General features: G+C 37.3%; 1 protein-coding gene across 2 annotated transcripts in view; it reads right to left on the bottom strand.

Annotated features, from left to right (window-relative positions):
- PEPD (peptidase D) overlaps window positions 1-21,873 on the bottom strand; it is a 134,245-nt gene that overhangs the window by 88,266 nt on the left and 24,106 nt on the right. For both annotated transcript variants that reach the window (XM_027466968.2, XM_072043961.1), the window contains 4 exons: window positions 20,972-21,033; window positions 15,055-15,099; window positions 9,093-9,168; window positions 7,618-7,664 (listed from right to left, as the gene is read on the bottom strand). In XM_027466968.2, coding sequence (XP_027322769.1) covers window positions 7,618-7,664; window positions 9,093-9,168; window positions 15,055-15,099; window positions 20,972-21,033 — 230 coding nt within the window. The remainder of the gene's footprint in view (window positions 1-7,617; window positions 7,665-9,092; window positions 9,169-15,054; window positions 15,100-20,971; window positions 21,034-21,873) is intronic.

Raw genomic sequence — 21,873 nt, 5'->3', positions numbered from 1 at the left:
ACACTGCAGTGATGAGGATGCTCTAGGAAACTATTTGGAGAAGAATTTATGCGGGGGTATGCTGGCAGCAAGGAACAGAATTTTCTCATTTTCTTTTGATCTGTCTAAAATGCTTTTGATTCTCAGAAGGTCAGTGTGCAACACCCTGTTATTAATGGGCAATCTTGGTATTTTACACATTCCCTTCAAGTTGTAGGGCTTCCAGGCTTGGAGCACAATTACACGGTAGTACTGGTTATCATAAGATGAGGGCAAGCAAACACAAAATTCTGATCTCTCCGTTTCCACAGCAATTAGCAAAAATTATTGAACTAAAGTTCACAATGCAGATAAAGCCTCACATATGGTAGAAGCTTTACTTTCGACTTGTCTGAACAAGCATGAACAAAATCCACAGCAAATAATAATCAGTTCAGCCTGCTGTCTTCTACAAAGACTTCCATGTCACATATCTGTGATCTGAGCTTGTCATTAGTAATGCTAATTAGCTCACTATATCCCAATGCCATGCTAGACTCAGTAAAAACTGAAACCATGGCTAATTTGAAAAGAAAATGCGTTCTTTCCCTAATATAAATAAGAGTAGCAGTCCTACAGAACACCCACAGAAATTAATACTGCTTGTAATTTTCAATCAGACTGAAAATGTAAATAAAAATTATGACTACTTTTTGATTTTCAAAAAGATATTAAAAAGAGTACTTGTGAGTTATCACAGCACAAACAATATTAACAACCTTGTAAGGACATACAATGACAGAGCACTGAAAATTGGGTTATATCTTGCTATGCAAGCAAACCTAGTTCTGTCTGCATGCACATTGCATACAACCTTCTACTGCTCCCCTTCTGAAGGGAGGGAGCCAATTTCTAACACCAGCATGGTAATTGTTCTTTGTCATCTGCAGGCTGATAGAAGATTTTATTTTAAAGTTCTCACATGGTCCGACTCCACAATTTTTTCCTAGAAGATAAAACCCAATTACATGGAACTTCAGTCACAAGTCACAGAAGAGACCTGTGCAATTAAACAGCTCTCCTCTACACAAAGAGCTAATTAAACTGATGTCCAGGAGGTGAACCAAGCTGTCCTCTACTGAGAGAGTGAACGAATGAGCTTTCTGCAAGACCTCCTGCAAAGGGAAACCACTGCGAGGCTATTGTGAACATGCTGCAACTGCTGTGCTCCCTGCCAGCAGTGCAGGATTCCTCCAGCATCCCACAGCCCGGCACCTGAGGTAAACCCAGCCTTGGAGGTGCCACTGCCCCCTCTCTTCCCTCCCCAAGGGGTTTCTGCCCCCTGCATGTTCCCATCAGCTGGGGAGAGGAGGAGAACAGGACATCTGGAAATGGGCGTGCGCTTGCCAGGGCTGGGGCAGCTGGACCCTTTCAAGGTGGATTTACCACAAAGACAAACCGCTCCTAAAGCAGCTGAGGTACTGACAGAAGGTTTCCATGCTCAGCAGGTAACCCTCACCAGCTGAGTCAAGTGCAGCGTGTGCACATGCATTTGTGCCTGTGTCACAGAAGAGAAGCAATGCTCAGTTTTTTTTAAACCCATTTTTAAATTCAGATTTAGTTTAAGACTATTTACAACCTTAATTCAGATGGATTAGGAAATTGGCTGGGTCTGCCTAATTTAAAACATGAACAGACCAGCTGTACCTGTCGACACATCCCAGCTCATCCTGCTGAGTTCAGCCAAAGTTCGAGGTTGGTCTGGGTCAGAACGAAACCTTTGTTTAATGCTTTACAAAATGTTCACATCCCTTTTCTTACACATTTCACTGACTGCAAAGTCAAGACCTGAAAACATAACAAGCTGCAAGCAGAACAACTGAAAAATCTGTGAATTTAAACTGAAGTAAGAGAAGTGTCTGGAGCTGAATTTCCAGTGCAACTGCAGTATGGGAACTAAAACCCAGGATACTGCAGCTGAGCTAAGCTTGTCCACAGAGCCAGTTAGCAGATCCACGCTATGTGCTCCTGCAGAGGAAAGAGAGGCAGGAGAGGAAAGACTGTAGGAAAGTGTCTCTCTGAATCCAGCTGCTCTTCCCAGGAAGATATTATACCTGACTCCTGTCTGGGCACTGGGCTCCAGAAATGCAATGGCTAACGCACCTAAGCCACTAGTAGCTACCTGACACATGCTGTCAGAGCTCCACTAAGCTGCAGACACTTGTGTTTCCTGTGTGCTTAGTGGCTCTGACAGTGAAAGCAAGTAATTCCCCCAGACAACTATGTATCCTTTAAAGGTACTTTAAGCAATAGCTATGTACATCCAGAAAAAACACCTTGCTTTGGTTCCCCTACCATTCAAAATAATCTAAAATACAGATTCTATAATATCGATCTATAATAAAACAAACATCACCTTTAATTGTGAGGCAGCTTTGGGAAACAAGGCAGTCAAGCCACTTTCAGGCTCCACAATGCTAACAACTGTTTAAAATGTATTTATTCTTACAGCAAAAAAAATATCATTTTTCAGTAACTAAGCAGATTGGCAGGCTGCTCGAGATTAATACTAGTCTCTTGCTTAATAAAAATAAATCCTCCACACAAATACCAGTGAGGGTCACAGAACAAGACGACATCATTCCTACGTCAGAAAGCAACTGTGAATAATTCATTTATATATTTTTGCCAGTTGCAATGGTCATTTTTGTTTACTCTCCACATATACTTATGCAAAGAATTTACAAAGACTACGCTTGAGCTGAAATTCTAAATGCAAGAAGTAGATCAAGCATGAATTTTTTTTTTTTTAAAGATGATTTTGCTGCAGTAGTCAGTAGCTTTCTCAAGGACATTTAAAGAGCAAAATCTATCAGGAGATGGGAAGTGGCAAATCCAGATTAGCTAAAATAATATGCATTTCACTAAAAGGAAATACACAATGGAAAATGAAATGATTCTAGCTATTTTCTAGTGAAATAACATGTATGTTTTATTCTCAGTTTGTTCCACTGGAGGAGAGCAGAGAGAGATAAATGAAAGATGAGAGCCATAATCCATGAGAGCACTCTCGGACTTCCACAGATAGTGAAATTTAACATTGACAGATATGACAGCAACTCATCTCAGTCTAAGCTCTGCTTTGGAATCAGGGACCTTATTCTTTCTTTAGAAAAAAAGAGCAAGGATAAAGAATTCATATCACTCTCAGCTGGTAGGAGAGGTGAATTGTAAAAATAGTCTGAAAGCATTGTAAACCAAGAAGGAAAAAATACTGTAGTGGTATTCCACTTTTTGCCATTTTATTCTTTAGATTGTCTCTGTTATATTACAGTGGAGTTAAAGCGTACCATTAACCACTGCAAAATCACTGCAATTATTTGTATCGTTACATGGACCTAAAAGATCCACTGGGCTACTGGCAGCACAGAGGGGACATGGGTACGATTGGGCAAGGTCCTGACCGGGTTGGCATGCTCTGAATCAACTCCAGCGCCCCCTCTACAACTCCATCTGAAACCAGTATTACACCCAGGAATTACCACCCAGTGGACTGGTGGTAACCAGCCACTGCAATCAAATGGAGCATTTATTATTGACCTCCATGACTTGTACCAGCCTTAGCGCTAAGCACTGAAGTCAAGCCAACAAAATGCCAGCAAATCTTACAGAGGAAAGCAGACACACCAAGATGAATTGGTGAATCCTAGGCAAGTCGGGAAAAAAAAAAAAAAGAAAAAAAAAAAAAGCAGGCTTTTGTGGTGCCAGACCAGTGCCTGAGAGCTACAGGATCACACCTCCTCTGAGCAGGTATGGTCAGATCCTTCTCTGCTGCTTTTACTGATGGAATCACCGAAGTAATTCAGGGTTGCTTCTTTGAAGAGAGCCACATAAAGAAATCCCCCCCCAAACTCTCTCAGCACCGGTAGCTTGCAGTTACACCACCAATCACACGACCTGCCCTTTACGCTAGCTCTCATTTGCATTAAGAGCCCACTCTACAGGATCAGGATCCAAGTTTTTGGATGCCAGGCACTGCTATCACAGTTATCTGCATGGTAACACTAAGATGTTCCCATGTTCAGCAGCTGCAGAGGGTTCAGAGATCCTTCAATAACCTAGGCAGATCTTAGACAAGGGAAGGAGCGTTTTGGCAGCTTTGTGCTGCCCAGTATCATCAAGGCAGCGAAGAAGGCATTATAAACTAAATGAATCCAGGAATGTGCACATACTCCTATCGCAGGGCCTTCAGTGCTATTAAGAACAGGGTAACCAACCACAAAAAGGGGCGATGCACAAACTAACTAAGCATCCTATACCATATGCATAGCACATTGCTCTTCTCTTACTACTTACTGTTGTTGCTCTAATGTACACTTTTGTATCATTTTCCAAGCAAATCAACAATTACATGTAACCATCCCAACCTTTAAACTGTTCTACCTAATAAAAAAGGGAACAAATGAGAAAATGCACAGAGGATTCAAAACTTGATTAGGTAAATAACAAGCAGGTGAAAGGCACTACTCTAAAAATCCGCAAACACTGATATAGAAGAGGTGTCTCCAGCATCATGGAGCACCCTGAAACAGGTAATGGTAGGTTTTAACAGTTACTTTCACTGATTATTTGTACATATATACATATACAAAATGTGTTCATGAAAATATATATACACAAATATGTGTACATACATAAAGTATTTTTGCTCATATATACACTAAAATTTAGCTGAAAGCAGATTTTTTTTCCATAACTCAAGCTACAGTGATTTAGCACTGCTGTATTTTTAACAACATTCACTAAAGAGCAATTTCATAATTAAAAGCCTTTAATTAAACAGAAAATTAATTAAACATGAGATAAGCACAAATTACATCAGAGAGAATCCAGAATCTGACCTACCAAAATGGCTTTACATGAAATTACATGTGCTGTGAATTACTGTTTGTAGATAATAGGCTTGGCTGTCTCCTTAAAGTCAACTGACCACATATTAAACAACATCAAACAAAAAAAAGTCAGGGCTGATTGGAGTTGTAGTTAAATAACATTCATTTTTTATATACCTCAGTATTAATTTATTACTGGTTCAAAATCATCTACCAGTGGACCTTAATCATACAGAATACTTTCAACACATTTTTGAAGCTAACTTTCAGCCCTCAGAAATAAAAGATTGTTATCAAGAGATTTCTCCATTATTTCCTACCAATTAGTTCTCAGAAAGCTAGAAATAAAACTAGCTTTACACATTGTTGACTCTTATATAAAATTCCTAGAGTTTTAAGATGTTTTTGCTATACTGTACAGCAGAAGTAACATGACATTTTTTGTAGGAAGGCTGCTTGCCCAAGCGAAAAAAGAAAAGGCAACTGTTAGGTTTTAAATGCAGTAATAGAAATTTTTAGTTGCTTTTGAGATCCCTGGCACTATTCTTCCTAGCAGACAGGATCAGACTAGCTTTCTACTCAAAAACACGTGCTATGTTCCAGAATGTCAGAGAATGAAATAAAGCAATATGAAGGGAGATTTATTGGCCATGTTTCAAGAGATATCTATATTCATTTCAAAATGTCATGGTTTCACAGCAGAGGGAACTCCAAATACACCTGGGAAAGAGGGCTGCACAATTCAGAAAGCTTTCCCAAGAGTGGAAGCCCTAGAAACACTGGAAAGCGAAAAGCATCACTAACTTTTAATTGTTCTCTTAAAAGACAAGTGTGAATATTTTTGATAAAACTATAAAAACAAAAAATTTCAGTTCTCTGCATCCCTAGATTCTAGATGTGCCAAATCTGCTGAATGCAAACTAACAAGCCTGTTGACAAGGAAAAAAACTGAAAAAATATCTACAGTTTCAAAAGAAGTTGTCTACTTTTGGATGTTACCTATTTTTAGGTCTTTGAAAATTTCCTTCTTAGACTACATAAATGGATCTACCTTTATATAGAACACAGATTTCCTAGACTGATTCTAAATTTATAAATTTATTTTTAAATATTGCAGCAATGCATTTATTTGTCAGAAACGTGAGGAAATTGCAGTTTTGCATTTTTAGGACTCTTCTTCCCTAAGCAATAAGGTAACAGAAACTGGTGCAAGGATGAATTCCATGCAGCAACAGAAACTTAAATTCTATTTATAGTCTCAAAGGCAGACGCTGCATAGATAGTCTGCCAAGACCTCTTTCATTAATGAAATAACCTCAAACTCTGTCAAGAAGTGTAACCTGTCAAGGCATATGGAAGAACAGAAGGCAATTTTAAGTAGGTTTAATAGACAGTTGCCTGATTTTTATTTTTTTATTCTATTTTGAAAGGCACAAATAATTTTTTCAAAAGGTTCACGTATATTGAAGAACCTAGACAAAGAAGAATGGAAGTCCTGGAGTGAAAATGCAATATACCTCATAGACTTAGAGAAGAGTATATATATTTGTTGTGTGACATTTAAACCTAACTGCCAGGCTCCTGACATTTAAAAGCATTTGAGAGCAAACTCCGCTCCGTGGATTCTCTTTTTATTACCGTTGACTTCCAGAGCCAAAATTTCACTATCAGCATGTGTAACATGGGCAGTAAGTAAAATGAACACAAATACAAGGATCATTAATAAAGTTAATGGGGGAATGTATGCAATGTATTTTTTCCCAGTTGCCTGGTAGTATCTATAACTGCAATTTGAAGCAGTCTACAGGGTACGAGCCTACAGAGTCCATTTAAATGTAACATTAGAACATATAGAATACAGAAAAACTATAGGTATTATTTGTTTTATGAGCTAACTTAAAAACCTGGTAATAAACACTGAGGTCACTTTATTCTTCCCCTCACAGGACATCCAATTAGCCAGCTTGCTAACATTTGAAAAATGATTGTCAAGAAACAACAGCAATGGAGATATTATCACTATTTTATAATTCTCCATTACATTATACCTTGAAAAATAAGATTACTGTACGTGAGCTAAAAACAAGTGGACTTGGTGATCAAAACCATGTTTTGTAAGATGATGATCCAATGCAAATATTGATTTAAAAGCGGAAGCAATGTTTACGCCGTATCTAGACACATCACTTACCGTCACAGTTGCAAGGAGCCAAACCCTCCTATACATGCATGTACAATGTATTTTCTTCAACACAAAGAAATATCCTGTACTCTTGTTGACTTCTTAACAGCCCTAATAATATCCACCACACTTGTGAGATGAGCTCCTTGTACAGGCAATACCAACTTGTAATTGTAAGCAAAATGTAATTGAATACAGCCTTTTATAAGGTTCTTAAACACTCATACTGTAGTCTTCTAAGCATAACTAGCATAAGGGCAATGTTTATCCATAAACACCGTTTTATTGGATGCCTTCAAACAATAACTACAGCTATTTCCTAAAGCTTCTGTAAATTACTAAAACTCCAGGAAGAAAATTATACTATGCTAAACCATGACAAAAACGTAATCAACCATCATCAAATACATCTCTAAAACTGATGAGATGCCACCTCAAAATAATAATTTTTAAAACAGTCTTCAAACAGAAATGAGCTCTCAGTCTCTATTGAATCAACGCTACTGCTTTGCTTCAGATATTGCATCAAGCCCTGCTACAAACAGAGCTTTTCCTTCTTATCACACTTATTAAAAGACCTCTTACCTCTCCAGCTCATATTCTTTCATACCAGCTTTTACTGCCTTCATTACCTGTAAGATACATATTAACACGGGACATTCTTAACAGGAGGGAATTACATATTTATAAATTTATGACTTATGACTATTTCCAGAGGAACCTATATTACAAAAATATCATCTGTACTTCATTTAAATTTACATTAGTAAATGCATTTTAAAACTACATTAGAAATCAAACTCATTTTAATCTTTATAAATGCCTACAGTCTCCAGCAATAAAGCAAGTTTAATTGCCAAAGTATATCCTAATGAAGTGCAGCTCATCAAAATACCAAAGCTTAATTCTGAAAGCTCTGGTGAACTTGGCAGCAAGTCCTTTTGTTTTACGCACATGAAACACCAGCAAAACAAAACTGAGCTGGAATATGCTACAAAGGAAGATTCGCTTTTGTACTTTGAATCAACAGAAATCTACTACAGTCAACACTGCTAACACCTCATAAGTCTGAATTTTGCTCTCAGATTTGCTGAAAACATGCACCAGTGTTATTCCTTTGCCTGGTTCTGTATTACGAAAGTTCTAGGCAGCTTCTTTAGGGAAGGAATTATCTCAGATGGGATGAGATTATTGATTATGAAGGACCACAGAGAACAAATGCAAATGACTTTATTCAACTGCAACTTTACTATTTCTCTTTAAAATATTTTCTTGCTTCACAGTTCAGAAGTTTGTGGAGCCAGGGCAAAGACAACTGTTTAATCAGTAACCGCATCAGCTGCTTTTCCCTAAGCTCCCTGTGGTCGTTGTGCAGAACTCACGGCACCTCTGTGTCACTATACAGAGAAGGACGGATACTCAGATCAATGTTACCATCAATACCAGTAGAGCAATATGACTACCGATAGTGTGCCAGGTCCAACCTAAGCAGCCTTGCTCAGCCTGGATTTATCTTTGCCATGCTGTTATGTTGACAGCACAGCATGTTGAAGCACTGTACTGGGGGCGTAGGGGAGTGGGAGCACATACAGAGCAGATTGCTCTGAGGAGCAATCTAAGGAAACTTGCACTCTCCTCCACTGTGCATGCAAACACTCCCTCAGTTTATAAGGGCTGAGCAAACTGCTGGAGTAAAACTTTTCAGAGCTGCACACACTTACATGGGCCGGAGTAAAAATCATCCTAATCTCTTCTTTCTCCATCACTATACAGGTATTTGTGCATACAGGACAGATAGACTGCAAGCAGGTCACCTTCTGCTGAGGCTCCAGCTCTTAACCAAAACCACACTTCATTTCTCACACATTGCAAATGCACCAGTGAGTTCAAGGACAATGCAAGGTATATTACTGGGCTGTAATAGGAGGGATATTACCCTCTTATTTCTATCCAGCCTTTCCATTATTTTATTACTAAGCAATTCAGGGCTGCTGGGAACATTTTCTGAGTACTACTGTTACACTAAGAGCAAAAATTATTAACAGTAAAGGATCTATTACCTCTTTATGAGCTTCACTGGAGATTTTATTGGTGTAGCGCAAAACTTCCAATTCCATGTCTGTCTTAATCACACGACTTAAAGAAAAGTAGAACACATATCAGGTTAGGTTGCAACTTTTCAGCTTAAGAATACAAAATAACCTGAAAATAATATTCATCACCTACAGTAAAATTAGATCAAGTACACCTCAAGAGTGAAGAGCTATTACAGTATTCATGACAGTGAAGTTTTGTTGGCATTGGTTCACCATTAGCAAAACAATCTTACAAAGGAAAATCATAGCATTCCAAACACCACCCTGTATTATTTCAATATGAATAAACAAGTGGTCCAATCAACATTTTTTCAACTCATTCTACAATACATTTGGAACAAAAGCAACGGATTTCTTTGTCATCACTCAAACACTACTTCAAGTGGAACATTTCTACAAGCATACTTGATTTACTTTTTTAAACACAATTTGAAACTACTTTACATAATGAAATTTCCAGAGCTACAGAATTTCTATTCAGCACAATCCCAACTCCCACCTACTTGCAGTACCTCAAAGGGAAGTGGAGGGAATAAATTTTATGTCTGTTTAGTATTTAAAAAGACCCAAACCATGAAATTCAGAAACCACAGAGGCAGAACCTACAGCCATAATGCCCACTCTTTTTCAAATATTTCCAGAAAAACAAAACAGAAAAGCCCTGTTCTTCATGCCTTATGTGATGTTGAACACACCTATATACACGAGCCTTGATATTCAGTTCTGAACTCATCTAAAAAAAATTAACATTGAACCATTAAACTCTTACCTACTTGCACTGCTTTTTACCATTTCATTTACTATTTGAAATAAAAGCAGCTATCTTGTGTGATACTAACAGGGCAGCAGAGACAGCTCCATACCTTCTACTGAAAATTGCCTACTCTGTTACTGCTATGCATAGTGATTTAATATTTCTCATGTCTGTCTCTAAGGCAGCCATGAAGTATTTACTTGCAGTTTACAAAGAACAGAACTACATCTATTGAAGTGGGTGAAAATATTTAAATTGTATTTTCCAATTCCATTCCAGAGCTTGGAGCAGCTACAAAGTACCAAAACTGCTATATTTTGAAACTGTCACCAAGACACCTCTTTTTTTATTAGACCTTGCTTCAACTTATACTGCTATAGAAAACTGTTTACTATACTTCTGCTCCTGTAGTTTGTTTTAATGAGTCCAGAAACAGATTACTGAGCCATCAGGGCCTCCAATGTGTGATAAGAGCATTTCCCACAGGCAGTGATTGACTGCTATGTGGCACAGCCACTCCCATTCAAATACAACTTTTCTGGCAAGAATAAAGATACCTTTTTCTTTTTTTTTTTTTTTTTCAAATGTTGATCAATCATAATGTTCTTACAAACAGGAAAACAGCAGAGGGGAATGGATTAGACCACCTTATTAAACTGGAATATAACACAGTAAGATCATTATGCACAATGAGAATGAGAAGTACTATGTTTTAAAATGTGCACCAAGGTGAAAAAAAACACACTGGAACAATATAAGCTCCTCACCATAGATGAGGAAACAAACTTCTGCTTTTTAGCTGAGACAAAGAATAGTAGCTCAAATATATTCGTGTTAGAATGAGGTAGCAAAAGGCTTACAGATTCTGTTTTTTTTTTTAAATTCTGTTCTTCGGAAGACTGCATGTGCTAGCAGGGTAATTTAATACTTGTTTGATGTGCCTTTATATTACTTTCAATACACAGTACATATTCCTGCTCTGCAAGTGCTTGAAAAATAGGCTGTTTCATAATTCAGATGTCTCATCTCTTTATTGGGATCTGGTAGTAATACAGCTTAGTAACTGCTTAGCTGCAAGTGCAAACACTATTAAAATCTATTTTACTTGACTTGATCATAAGACTTCATTCAGGGTCAAGGTATTTATTTGAAATCACAACTGCTCTGGTATCTTTTTGCATATACAAATTCATATTTAGCCTTAGAGTTCAACCTTGTATAGAATTCATCACCTTCTATCACCCAAGGTCAAGCACTGAAACATTTTACAGAAAACATTTAGTCATTCTGAGACCAACAAAAATCACTACCCAACTGTTAGTAGGGGAGACAGAGGGTGTACAATCATGCAGAAAACAACATCAACTTTATTCACAAGCAGATCCCCTAAGAAGAAGTCACTGGGCTCCTATGCTGACTCCAACTGTCGATGGAGCTCCCACCAGAATATCTGGGTAGCAGAAGGGTATTTTAGCACCTTCTGACGGACTGTGATAAAAAAGCAGCACTCACCCAAGCCAGGTTTGAAGTGTTGCCAATTCTGCACTTTTTGTTAGCACAGCAGCATAATTTCATGGGTGATGAATGATCCAGGGTTTTCTTTACTTTTTTCCCTCCCACTTCGAAGATAATGCTAGAAAGCCCTACCTCTGCGTACTAATGTGAACTTCAATGTTCTACTAAGAGCAGCTTTCAGACCGGTTACACACTGAATACATTCATTAATATTTTAGCAGGAACAAATCATTTCCAGGCTCCAGCTAATGCAACTGCAAAAATGTACAAATTTAGCATGCAATGCAGTTCTTAAATCAACAGGCAAACCACTCAATGAAATCAAGACAAAGTAGAAGCACAAGTTTAACACACTCAGAATTAACCTACACTTTTTTTTTTTTTTTTTTTTTAGTAGTGTAAAGACACTTCTTCCTCACTTTCCTCTTCTACACATACTTTGGGCTTTTATTTGCACTTGCCATATGATTTCACACATGCCAGTCATCCAACAGAAAAGCTTTAGTACAAGCAAGTATCATTCCTATTCTGAAATTACTTTGGTCATTTTAAGGGACTAGACACCAAATTTCATGCAGAAACTATTTCCGACTAATCAAGAGCATGCAAAATTCTAGGCAATTATGAGCCTAGAACTTGGAGAATTCAACTGCATTTTCCTAAAGCAGTGCTTTCCTCAAAGATGCACAAATATTTGCCTCTCCATGTGCACTCAATATTCCTGAATATGCCCTTAGAAGTATTTGTTGCTAGTTATCAGTTCAGCGTTCATCAGTCATCTTGCTTTGTTGTTTTTACTATATGCATGCAATGTTAATGACTACTTTCCATGACACACATGGAACACAGCCGGGTACATCCTCCACCTCTTGTCCTTCTAAAAACTGTGCTTACAGACCACCTAGAAAGCATAGATGCTGTCCAAGCAACAGACTCTGCACTCCTGCCTTATCTTCACACTTTTTTCTTTTTTGCTGTTATATTTCTACATTTTATTTATGCAAATTTCTGCCACAATTGATACATTTATGCTCTTTTGCAAGCTTCAGCATAAAAAAACTTTGTAACTGAAGCAGTATAAAATCCAACAACATGGTAATGCATGTGGGCATAGGAGAAGCATTATGGTAACGTTCTGGAAGACAGCTGCACGAACACCAAACGCAGGAGTTTATCTTGGACAAGTCAAAAAGCACATTAAAGCTTTGAAAGATAAATAAAAACTTCTGATAACACAAAACGCTTGTGCTCAGCTGTACAACACCAACAATTATGATATACAATATTGCTGTACAGTTAAAAAAAAAAAAAGCCCATTTCATTAACTGCTAGTGTATTAAAATTTCTTTCTCATTAGTAGAAAGAAAAATTGGACAAATTTGGAATTTGTCTTCTCAGATGCCGCTTTCTTTTCAAAACAGTAGAATCAATAGATTGTTTTCTTTTCAAAACAATGGAATAAATAATTCTGTATACATTCAGCATCAGATTTAAAAGACAACCCTAAAAAAGTGTTTAAATGTCTAAATTCATACCTTAAAAAAAAAAAAAGTAAAAAACACCCTTTTGCTGAACTTAAAATACTCAGTCTAAAGTGAAATTCTTTTCTGGTTTATTCTGAAGTTGCATAGTAAGTCAGAAAAAAAATATGAGATCTTGAAAAAGAATGGAATAAAAAAAAGGGAGGCAACAGATCCTTAACCACAAACACTTTGCCCCGTGTCAGTATTGAACCATTTTTTCTACATTTTATTAGAAGACGAGAATACTAGAGATGTCTTTTGCAGCTCACAGTTCTTCCTGGCTGGTTTGGAAAGCTCAGCCCTTTCACTTCATTGGCAGTTTTGACATAACAGCGTTTTTCTGACAAGTACCACATAAAACAGAACAGTCCAGAGCTCCTGAATTTGAAATATGTGCATCAATGCAAGCATATGATTCAAATGAAGCGATACCCTGCCCTAGCATATATCAAATAGCCACCAAAAATTCACCTTTCCAAAATAAAAATGTTCTTAATTCTAAAAATGTTACTGTTTTCCAAAAAAAGCTTCTTGGGCAGTAACTTGAGATTCCAAGGACATTTCTAATTTAGGAAATTTTAATATATGGAGCCTGTCATTCACATACTGATTTCACCAGATATTTAAAACCTAACTATGGTCTTTAACATAACTTTAACTTAAAACAAAAGCCCCCAAAATTGATAAAATCTTTTCAAAACACTCTTGAATGCAAATAAGAACTCTGGTTTCACTTAAAACTCCATTTTCTTCAAAGGCAAGTACAGAGAGCATACATACTGAGTGTTCAAGTATTTCTCCCCACATAAGATCACAGCGAGGGCACAATCAGAGTTCTGCACTAGCATTCACCATTTGCAGAAGAAATTCTCTCCATACCAAGACAAACATCTCCAAGTTTTGCCTTTGTATTGCCTTACTGCTATGTCCTTACGGTCACCTTAAGGCACAGACCTCACATGTGTCCATGCCTGAGCTTCCTGAAGATTTAACCCTCTCTTCTACACCAATCCACAGAGACATCACCATCAGGTGACACTTTGGTATGGTGAATGGTTCCAGGAAAGCTGACTTGGGAACAAGCTTGTAGCCATAATCCAAAACCCTTTGCAGCATGAATTCTCTGTCTCCCTGCAGTGCACTTGTACCTACAGATCAAAGCTTCGAAATCTGACCAGGCCTCTCCATGTTCCCTTTCCTGTCCCTCATCCTTCTCTGTTAACAAGAGCACACATGAATGCAGACAAGAAACAGGGCACAAAAAGATGTAGCTCCACTCCTCCACAGCTTGCCAGGTCACTTGGAGAACCTGGTTACAGTATTATGCAAGAAGGAAGAGCAGTGGTAGCCAGAGTGCACACTTTCCTGTTTGTATTTCAAGATTCTCAGCTTATCTCTCTTAACCAAGGATTTGCTTCCTCATTTCCAGATAAATACACTCAAAACGCTTATATAAAAATCTAATCAATTTACAACAATCCTGTGTTATGTCTTCAGTTAATTTCCTAAATGGAAAACTAAAAAGCCCTAGCTATGAAGCAATTCTGAGGACAAAGTCAACAACGCTGACCAAAAGAGGAAAGCTGGTAAAATGCAGTGCGCTGTAAGTTACTAATACACTTAGTCACACACACTAATTTTTCTATTCAAGATAAGCTGTAGTAGAATTCCCCTAAAATTACCAAGTATAGCTACATGAGTAATAATTCAACAAAATTAATGTTGTTAAAATAGATCCTAGAGAAGTAACAACACCTTATTAAATATTACCTGTTCAGACATAGTTTTCATCTGCCTTTGATTTTCATTGCTAGAATATGAATTATTCTCAGTTCCCTTCTTATTCATACAAATTCACATCCACACAAATGTGACTTAGTTCCAAACACATTCTATGAAAATTTATATCCAGACTCGAGGCTTAAGAAATGTTACATAAATTCTTCACTTCTCAATGCTGTTACCTAAGCATATTTTTACTTTTGTACCTCATTTCCAGCCCACGATGTGAAACCTGACTAAACTTAAAACATATAGTAAACTAAGAGCTTCTGCTTAAGGAATGTCTCTGAAGCAATGGTTCACAATATAAGCATGCTCAACTACTCAAACAGAAAGATTTTACACTACTCACCATTCTGCAATCTCAGGATGAAGGATTTTGTTGTTCACATTGAATCTAGAAACAGGAAAAAAAAAAAAAAAACATAAAAAAACAACTATGCAAACAAAGGCAGAGATGGCATAGTTACTAGTCTGTTGTTTTTTTTTTAAAATGTGTCTTCTCTGAGGATGTGAAAACTTGCAAAGGCTAACATTAGATCTGAATTTAGTACAGATCAGAGTAACTCACACTGAGAAGAAAGCACACACTCATCTTCACTGCGCAAGTATTTCATGTTGAAATACTAAGACTAAACCAGATACATGCTTCTAAGAACATGCAGAAACCAGAGTAACAGCATGTTCAGGAAGTATTTGGAGAATTTCTTTTGAGAAAGGTAAAATTTTAAGTTATCTATTCACTGCTATGAGTGCAACCAGATCAACCTCCAGAGGTCCTTTCCAATCAAAACTCTTCTGTGATTTTAACTTCACTCCCCAAATGCCCTTCAGTGAATTTAAGTATAGTAAATTGCTAATTTCACCCTTTGTTTTACACATTCCAATTTTTGCTTGTGCAAAACATGGCACGTGATAAACATGTTTGCTGAGACGAAGACTGTGAAAAGACAGATAACCTCTCCTCTTCTATTGTCATCTGCAGAAGAGGCAAAGTGAAAGGTTCTGCCTCCAAAACTTTTTTTTTTTTTCTGTTTATTTTCTGCATTACCTATTCATGCTTTCTTGGAACTATTTTAAGACTCTCTAAACAATAACATTACAGTGGCCAATGGAGTAAGAAGTTAAGTAATTAAGTGAAACACAAATGAATTTTCAAGCATTGTTTGAGGGTTTTTTATGCTAACAATTTAAATGCTTAAGGAACGTTCTGCATCAAAGATACTTTTGTCTGACTCTGGACTGCTGGCTCTTCAATTAGGGCATTTAAGAGAATTAAAATGCTCCAAAGCTCCCAACAGATCTTCAGAAGAATGTTATAAGGCAACAATTCATTTTCTCACAATTTTGAAGGAAAAAATAAATCTACTTCAGGTTATTGGCTACTCATAATACCTCAAAAAGGGATCAACTAAAGCACAAATCCAATTAAAAAATATTTAGAAGTCAATTCTAATTGTACCAGTGTCTTTCTGCATCCTTAGATAGCAAAGTCACTGGTTTGTCATCATTCTGGCAGCATAAAGTCATCTTTATGCTGCCAGAAATGCAAGTTTTACTTACTTGCTGGGACCACCTACCATGCAGCAGCTCCTTAAAAACTAGTTGGTGTCAATTTGGAAAACTAAATGAACAAAAAAATGTTTGGCAAAGGCAACAGGATTAAAACAAAAGGGTGCGGGGGGGGGGTGGGGGGGGGGGTGGAGGTGGAGAAGATGTAGGAGGTCACGAAAAGAACTGCAGCTCTCCCTCACGTGAAAGAGAGACTGATATATTGTAAATATAAAACAAGATCTTAGATCTGCAGGACACAGCATCAATTCAGATTTAGAAGAGAACCTGATGTATTGTATGTAGCTTTTTCAAAGAAGCCAACGATTAAGGACTGAACCATCTCAATTCTGTTTAGTTTGTGGTAACCATGTGTACTCTTTAAGTGGTCACAGGATCACCTGATTATGATTGCTAAACATCTAAAGCTTATTACTCAAATTATGCTTTGTTTTCATTAGGAACAAGGCAGCTAAAGAAGCCACATTCCAGAAGTTACTTGTTAAATGATATGCTCAAGGGGAAGAGCATGTCATCATTAACAGGAGTGCACAAATAGTGATTAATTCATGTCATTTGTGCACAAAGTTCTGTATAAAATAATCCTACCTTATCCTACTCGGAAGTTTAGAACCTGCTAGACAATAATCAATTTACTTTTAAAAACCACGGTCTCCCCTAGTGCTAAGAGGATCATGTAGAGCAATCCAATTCTACATTTTACTGCAATTTGCAAATTGACAATATTTGATGATGAGAGATGTGGTCTTGAGGAAAAAAAAATGACATTTGCTACTGTTGCAATCTGTAATGTGTCAATACTCCCATTTAATCAACACAGAACTAATAAATATTACATTGAATGGCATGTTTAAATTGATTTCATACTCACTTGTCCTTTAACATGCAAGACAATTTCATTAGTTTTTTAAAAAAAGATTAGAAATCAATGCCTCCTGTACAAAAGAGACTGTATAAGTCTTTTTTTGTCAGTTTAGAAAGTATATATGGTGACAAAACAATAAAAACACTTTATTCTAATGTGTTACTATAACATGTTGGAAATTCCTACTCTTCTTCAATATGGAGAATCTTCCCTCTAATGATTGACTCTGCTACCAGCAATAGTGAATTAGCCTTGGCCAAGCAGTTAGCTAGTCTTCATCATACCCAACAGGTGCAGTTTTGAGACAAATAAATTAATCGAAAAACATTAAACATTAAGTATAATTGTTTGAACTGTCTATCATTTACATTAATAGATTCTGAGGATAAAGAAAAGCACCTAACATGGTGAGTAAAGCTTTGTTAACAGTGTTTTGGGGTTTGTGGCATATTACTGTTTAGGCATACAAGTTCAAAATCTATTTTCTATATGGTAAGACAAATCTCAGAACATTTTTACAAGTGTTACGTAACAGCCACATGATTAGATTTTAAAAATTCCTGTATATTTTTCCAGACTGAAAAAATGGTTCCATGAATTAGAAAAAGAAAATTAAAAAAAAGGAGCTAGCCTTTATTGGCAGACAAAAGTTCATATTTCTGGAAAATAATACATTAGAACTGCTTTGGAAATCTGCCTTCTACATTTACACTACCTGGAGTAAGTGAGGGCAAGTAATTTTGGTAGGATTCATAGCAGTTCCAAATGGAGCTGTCTTTAGGGGAGTTTGCAGCACGAACATTAGCAAATGGTCCAGGTATTAGGTCACTGTCCCACACTTCTGCCTCCGCTGAACCACAGGACTATCTACTACTGAGCAGGACAATTTTCCAAGTATAGCAAGTCTCCATTTTTACAGACTGCAGTAACATACCAGCCCTACCCCCCTTTAAATAAATAAATAAATAAAAGCTCTTAAATATAAAGCATACTTTGCTACAGAAGACAGCTATAACATAAAATAATAGAAGCTCTGATATGATTCACTATTATGGGCTCTGTTATCTGCGTAGAATCAAGTTTGATAATTGCTAGCAGAACAAAAATAACTTAGGGGTGATCATCAGGGTGAGCATAGAAATAACCCATGACCACAGTAGTCACTTTGCTCCAAGTGACTATTTAGAACACTGCAAAAAATAATCTAGTAATTTAGATAATTATGTTCCAGAAGAAGTTCAAAAGGTTGAAAAAATAAGGCAGGGAAGCGGCATCATTAGGGCAAGAAAGAAATAGCTTCTGACAGGAGCAGATGAACAGTCTGCAAGGAGAGAGAGATTCTGCTTTTTAGGAAGTGATACATTGCTTCCACAATTATCCATAGGAAAAAAAAAACAACACACACACACACAAAAAAAAAAAAAAAAAAAAAAAAAAAAAAAAACACTACACACCACTGGAGCATAGTCAGTCTAGGAGAATATAAGACAAATGGGACTAGGAGAAACACAAAAGAGCCCTAGCAAGCAGATACATCTTGAGCAGGTAGCCAGAAAACAGAAGCAAACAAGAACACAGGAATAAAGTACAACCCCACAGCTAAACCAGAGGCTCACCAAGCAAAGGACAATGGGAGGGGAAAATGTGCAATCACTGGTAGGCATGGGGGAGCACGGTGTGAAAGAACGCATTGTTTGGTACAAGCTCAACAGTTTTAGTACTCTTAGAAGAGATCAATACCTTAGAAATACACAAGTTTCAGTAAAGGAATGTGATATAAGAGAGGGAGGAGAAACCCAAAAGCAGCAATGCTGAAATTGGTTTAGGTCTGTGTCAAAAAGAAATGCAGAACTGGTTGGTTTACATATGGTTACAAAAATCTGAGCGCAGACTTTAAAAGGAAGTTCACCCCTCGTGCACACCCTCGGTTTGCAGCGTTCAATCTCCCCGCTGTGCACCGCGGGCACAGAAGCTGAGCGCGCTGTAATGACAGAACTGACGGCCCCCCGAGACGACAGGAGTAGGAGTTAGGGAGATCAAGGAAAGACTTGGGTGACAAGTGGTTTGAGGGCACCGTATCTGTCAGAAGAGGTGAGATGGAGTGGATCTCCAGCATATTCAACAACAAAATCAATGAGCACTCTCCCATACTGCAAGTATGGGAGGAGAGGGGAAGACACTAACCAGATCTGTCAAAGGCAGCAAAATGAACAGTTCAGTGCCTAGGGGTGGAGAGGGGGAACACATCTCAAAAGAGTTATCTGCTAAACTGCCAGAAAGCTCCCCTAAAGACTGAAGTACTCTAATTGGAGCAAACAAAGAGCATGTTTACCACAAACTGGGAAGCCAGAGAGAAAATACCATTAATCCATTGAAGTGTTTCAGAGCACACGCTATCAAAATCTCAAGTCAAGTGTCAAGTGGCTTCCTACATTAATGTTGACTAGTAATAGAACATGTTACTAATTACACTCCAGTGTCTCAGTGAAATTCAGGAGAAAAAAGGAATTTTGATACTTCAAATGGACCTTTGTACATATTTCCCAAAAAGAATTACTGCTGGAGTTAATAACTGCTTATATTTCATGTGGAAGTGTCTCAAATAAAACTGAACTCCAAAACTGCACAGATTTTGGAGTCCATCTGTACCTGCACAGCATAAGGTAACTAAGTATCTCCTTGGTAAAAGCAACAGAAAGGACACAAATATTCATTCAAAATGGTTTGATTATGTTCTGAAATAGTTATATTTTATTCATTGGCCAGCAAAAGATGTCTAAATGTCTGCCAGCAGGGTCCCCAATAATCCTGACATTCACTAAGTTTCCATTGAGGTTGTGGAAGAGAGAACAAAGTAATTATGGGATCAGATTCCAGACTTGAGTTCACATAACACGGAAAAAAGACTGTCCCAGGAGAACACGTGCTATCTGACTATACAAATGATTGCCCAGAATCGTAGTAAATTCTGTGCACTGCAATTATCACTTCAGAGTTAATATGTTGCGGACAGAGGTGGATGGAGGAAAAATACAGCAGGGTGACCAGGAGTCAAGGATCACAAAAGAGGCCACCTACTCAACATCTCAGCACAAGTGTTTATTTTAACAGGCTTTTTAATGGGAAGTTTTGTTTCTTTTCTGCCATACGTTTGAGATAAAATGAAAAATGATCTCATTTTAGGATATCAAAAAAAAATATTTGCATTTAATTCAAAATTGAGGTCATCATCCGCACTTCCAAAAGCAGTCTCTGATGTATTTTTATTAACTGCCTTTTCAAAATACTTCATGTAGGATGACATTTTCAGTCTACTAGTAGCCAAACTCCATAAAAATACAATATAAGGGGACAGTAAAAGGTCATTTCTAAGCAGAAAGGTGATCTTTTATTTTGGACATGGAATTCTGTATCTTTTCAGAAAAAATGTGCATACCAGAATTCCTAATACCTGACTTAACACTGTACAAGGAAGTCAAAAACAGAAAGAAGCTACTCTTAAAAATCCATGTTTCTGAAATCTGAAAATCAAATATTCTATCCCTAAAAATGGAAACAGAAATTAGGGGTGGGTCTGTTTGGTTTTAGCTGCTTAAAGCAAACACAAAAAACATCAGATGATCTTTGATGTAAAAGATTTCCAAATCTCCCACACACACACACTTTTCAAATCATTAGAAACATGTCAAAAGTTTTATTCCAAAGAAGTATAAATACATTTGATTTGCCATTCAACATTATGTCATCAGGAAAAGAATCATTTAAATGTGAAATAAAAATGAATTAAATATTATCATGAAACAATTAATACATAAAAAGCTGTGTCACTTACTGGCTGATTCCCTCGAATGAAGCTTCTTTGGAGATATTTCCGCTATCAGTATTAACACCGCGCTTGGGAGGGAAAAAAGATTAAAAGGACCATGATTCTGAGCCAAATACAAGTATTTAAAATTTAAATCATGGAGAGAACATAACTGCACTAAGTTTTTAGGAAAACTTGTACATTTCCTTGAATCGCTATTACAAAAAGGAAAAGAAAAAACAACAACAAAAAAAAACAGTTTGTTCAAACGTAAACCAATTTAAGATATCATTTGTTTCAAAGGAGACCAGCATGGAACTCAGGTTAGGATATGCTGCTTAGGAAAATGGCAGGCTTGGATTTCCAATTCCCTTAAGCCTTGAAAGGCGCTAAGAGACCTATACGATAATAAAGTGCAAGCGAATAACAAACAGGCAAGGTTTCTTCTAAAGTAATTTCATTTAAAAATAAATTATTCCACACTGCCTTGGCAATGCTTACTATTTAAATCTGCATGCCGCTTCCCTACAGCTTTCCATTCAAGCAAGTAGCATAAGCATGAGGATTTTGGCTGCTTCACAGCAGACGAACACTTCTGACATGCATATGGGAAACCCTGTGGAGCAGCAGTACAGCTCTGTATTTAGAATGAGACCACAGGAGAGGACCACGTCTCCCTTCAGCCAACACTAAGAGAAGAGTTCTGCCGTTCTCTATGAATTCCATCGTGGCAGTGGGAGGAATGTGAAAGCATCACAGCTCCATCCTCTCAACAAGAAATCTGTGTAAATTCCCAGCTACAATGGGACGCTCTCAGAGAGATAACTGATCAACAACTTGATGCGCAGAAATGCACGATAAGGAATGCAAGATGGACAAATACTCCCTTTCACTCTCATTTCTCTGAAAGAACATGAAATAAAACTATA

This window comes from Anas platyrhynchos, chromosome 12 (genome assembly GCF_047663525.1).
Source record: "Anas platyrhynchos isolate ZD024472 breed Pekin duck chromosome 12, IASCAAS_PekinDuck_T2T, whole genome shotgun sequence".
NCBI classification, from domain to species: domain Eukaryota; kingdom Metazoa; phylum Chordata; class Aves; order Anseriformes; family Anatidae; genus Anas; species Anas platyrhynchos.
Note: the sequence above shows the minus strand (reverse complement) of the source record. Positions and strands in the feature narration are given on the sequence as shown.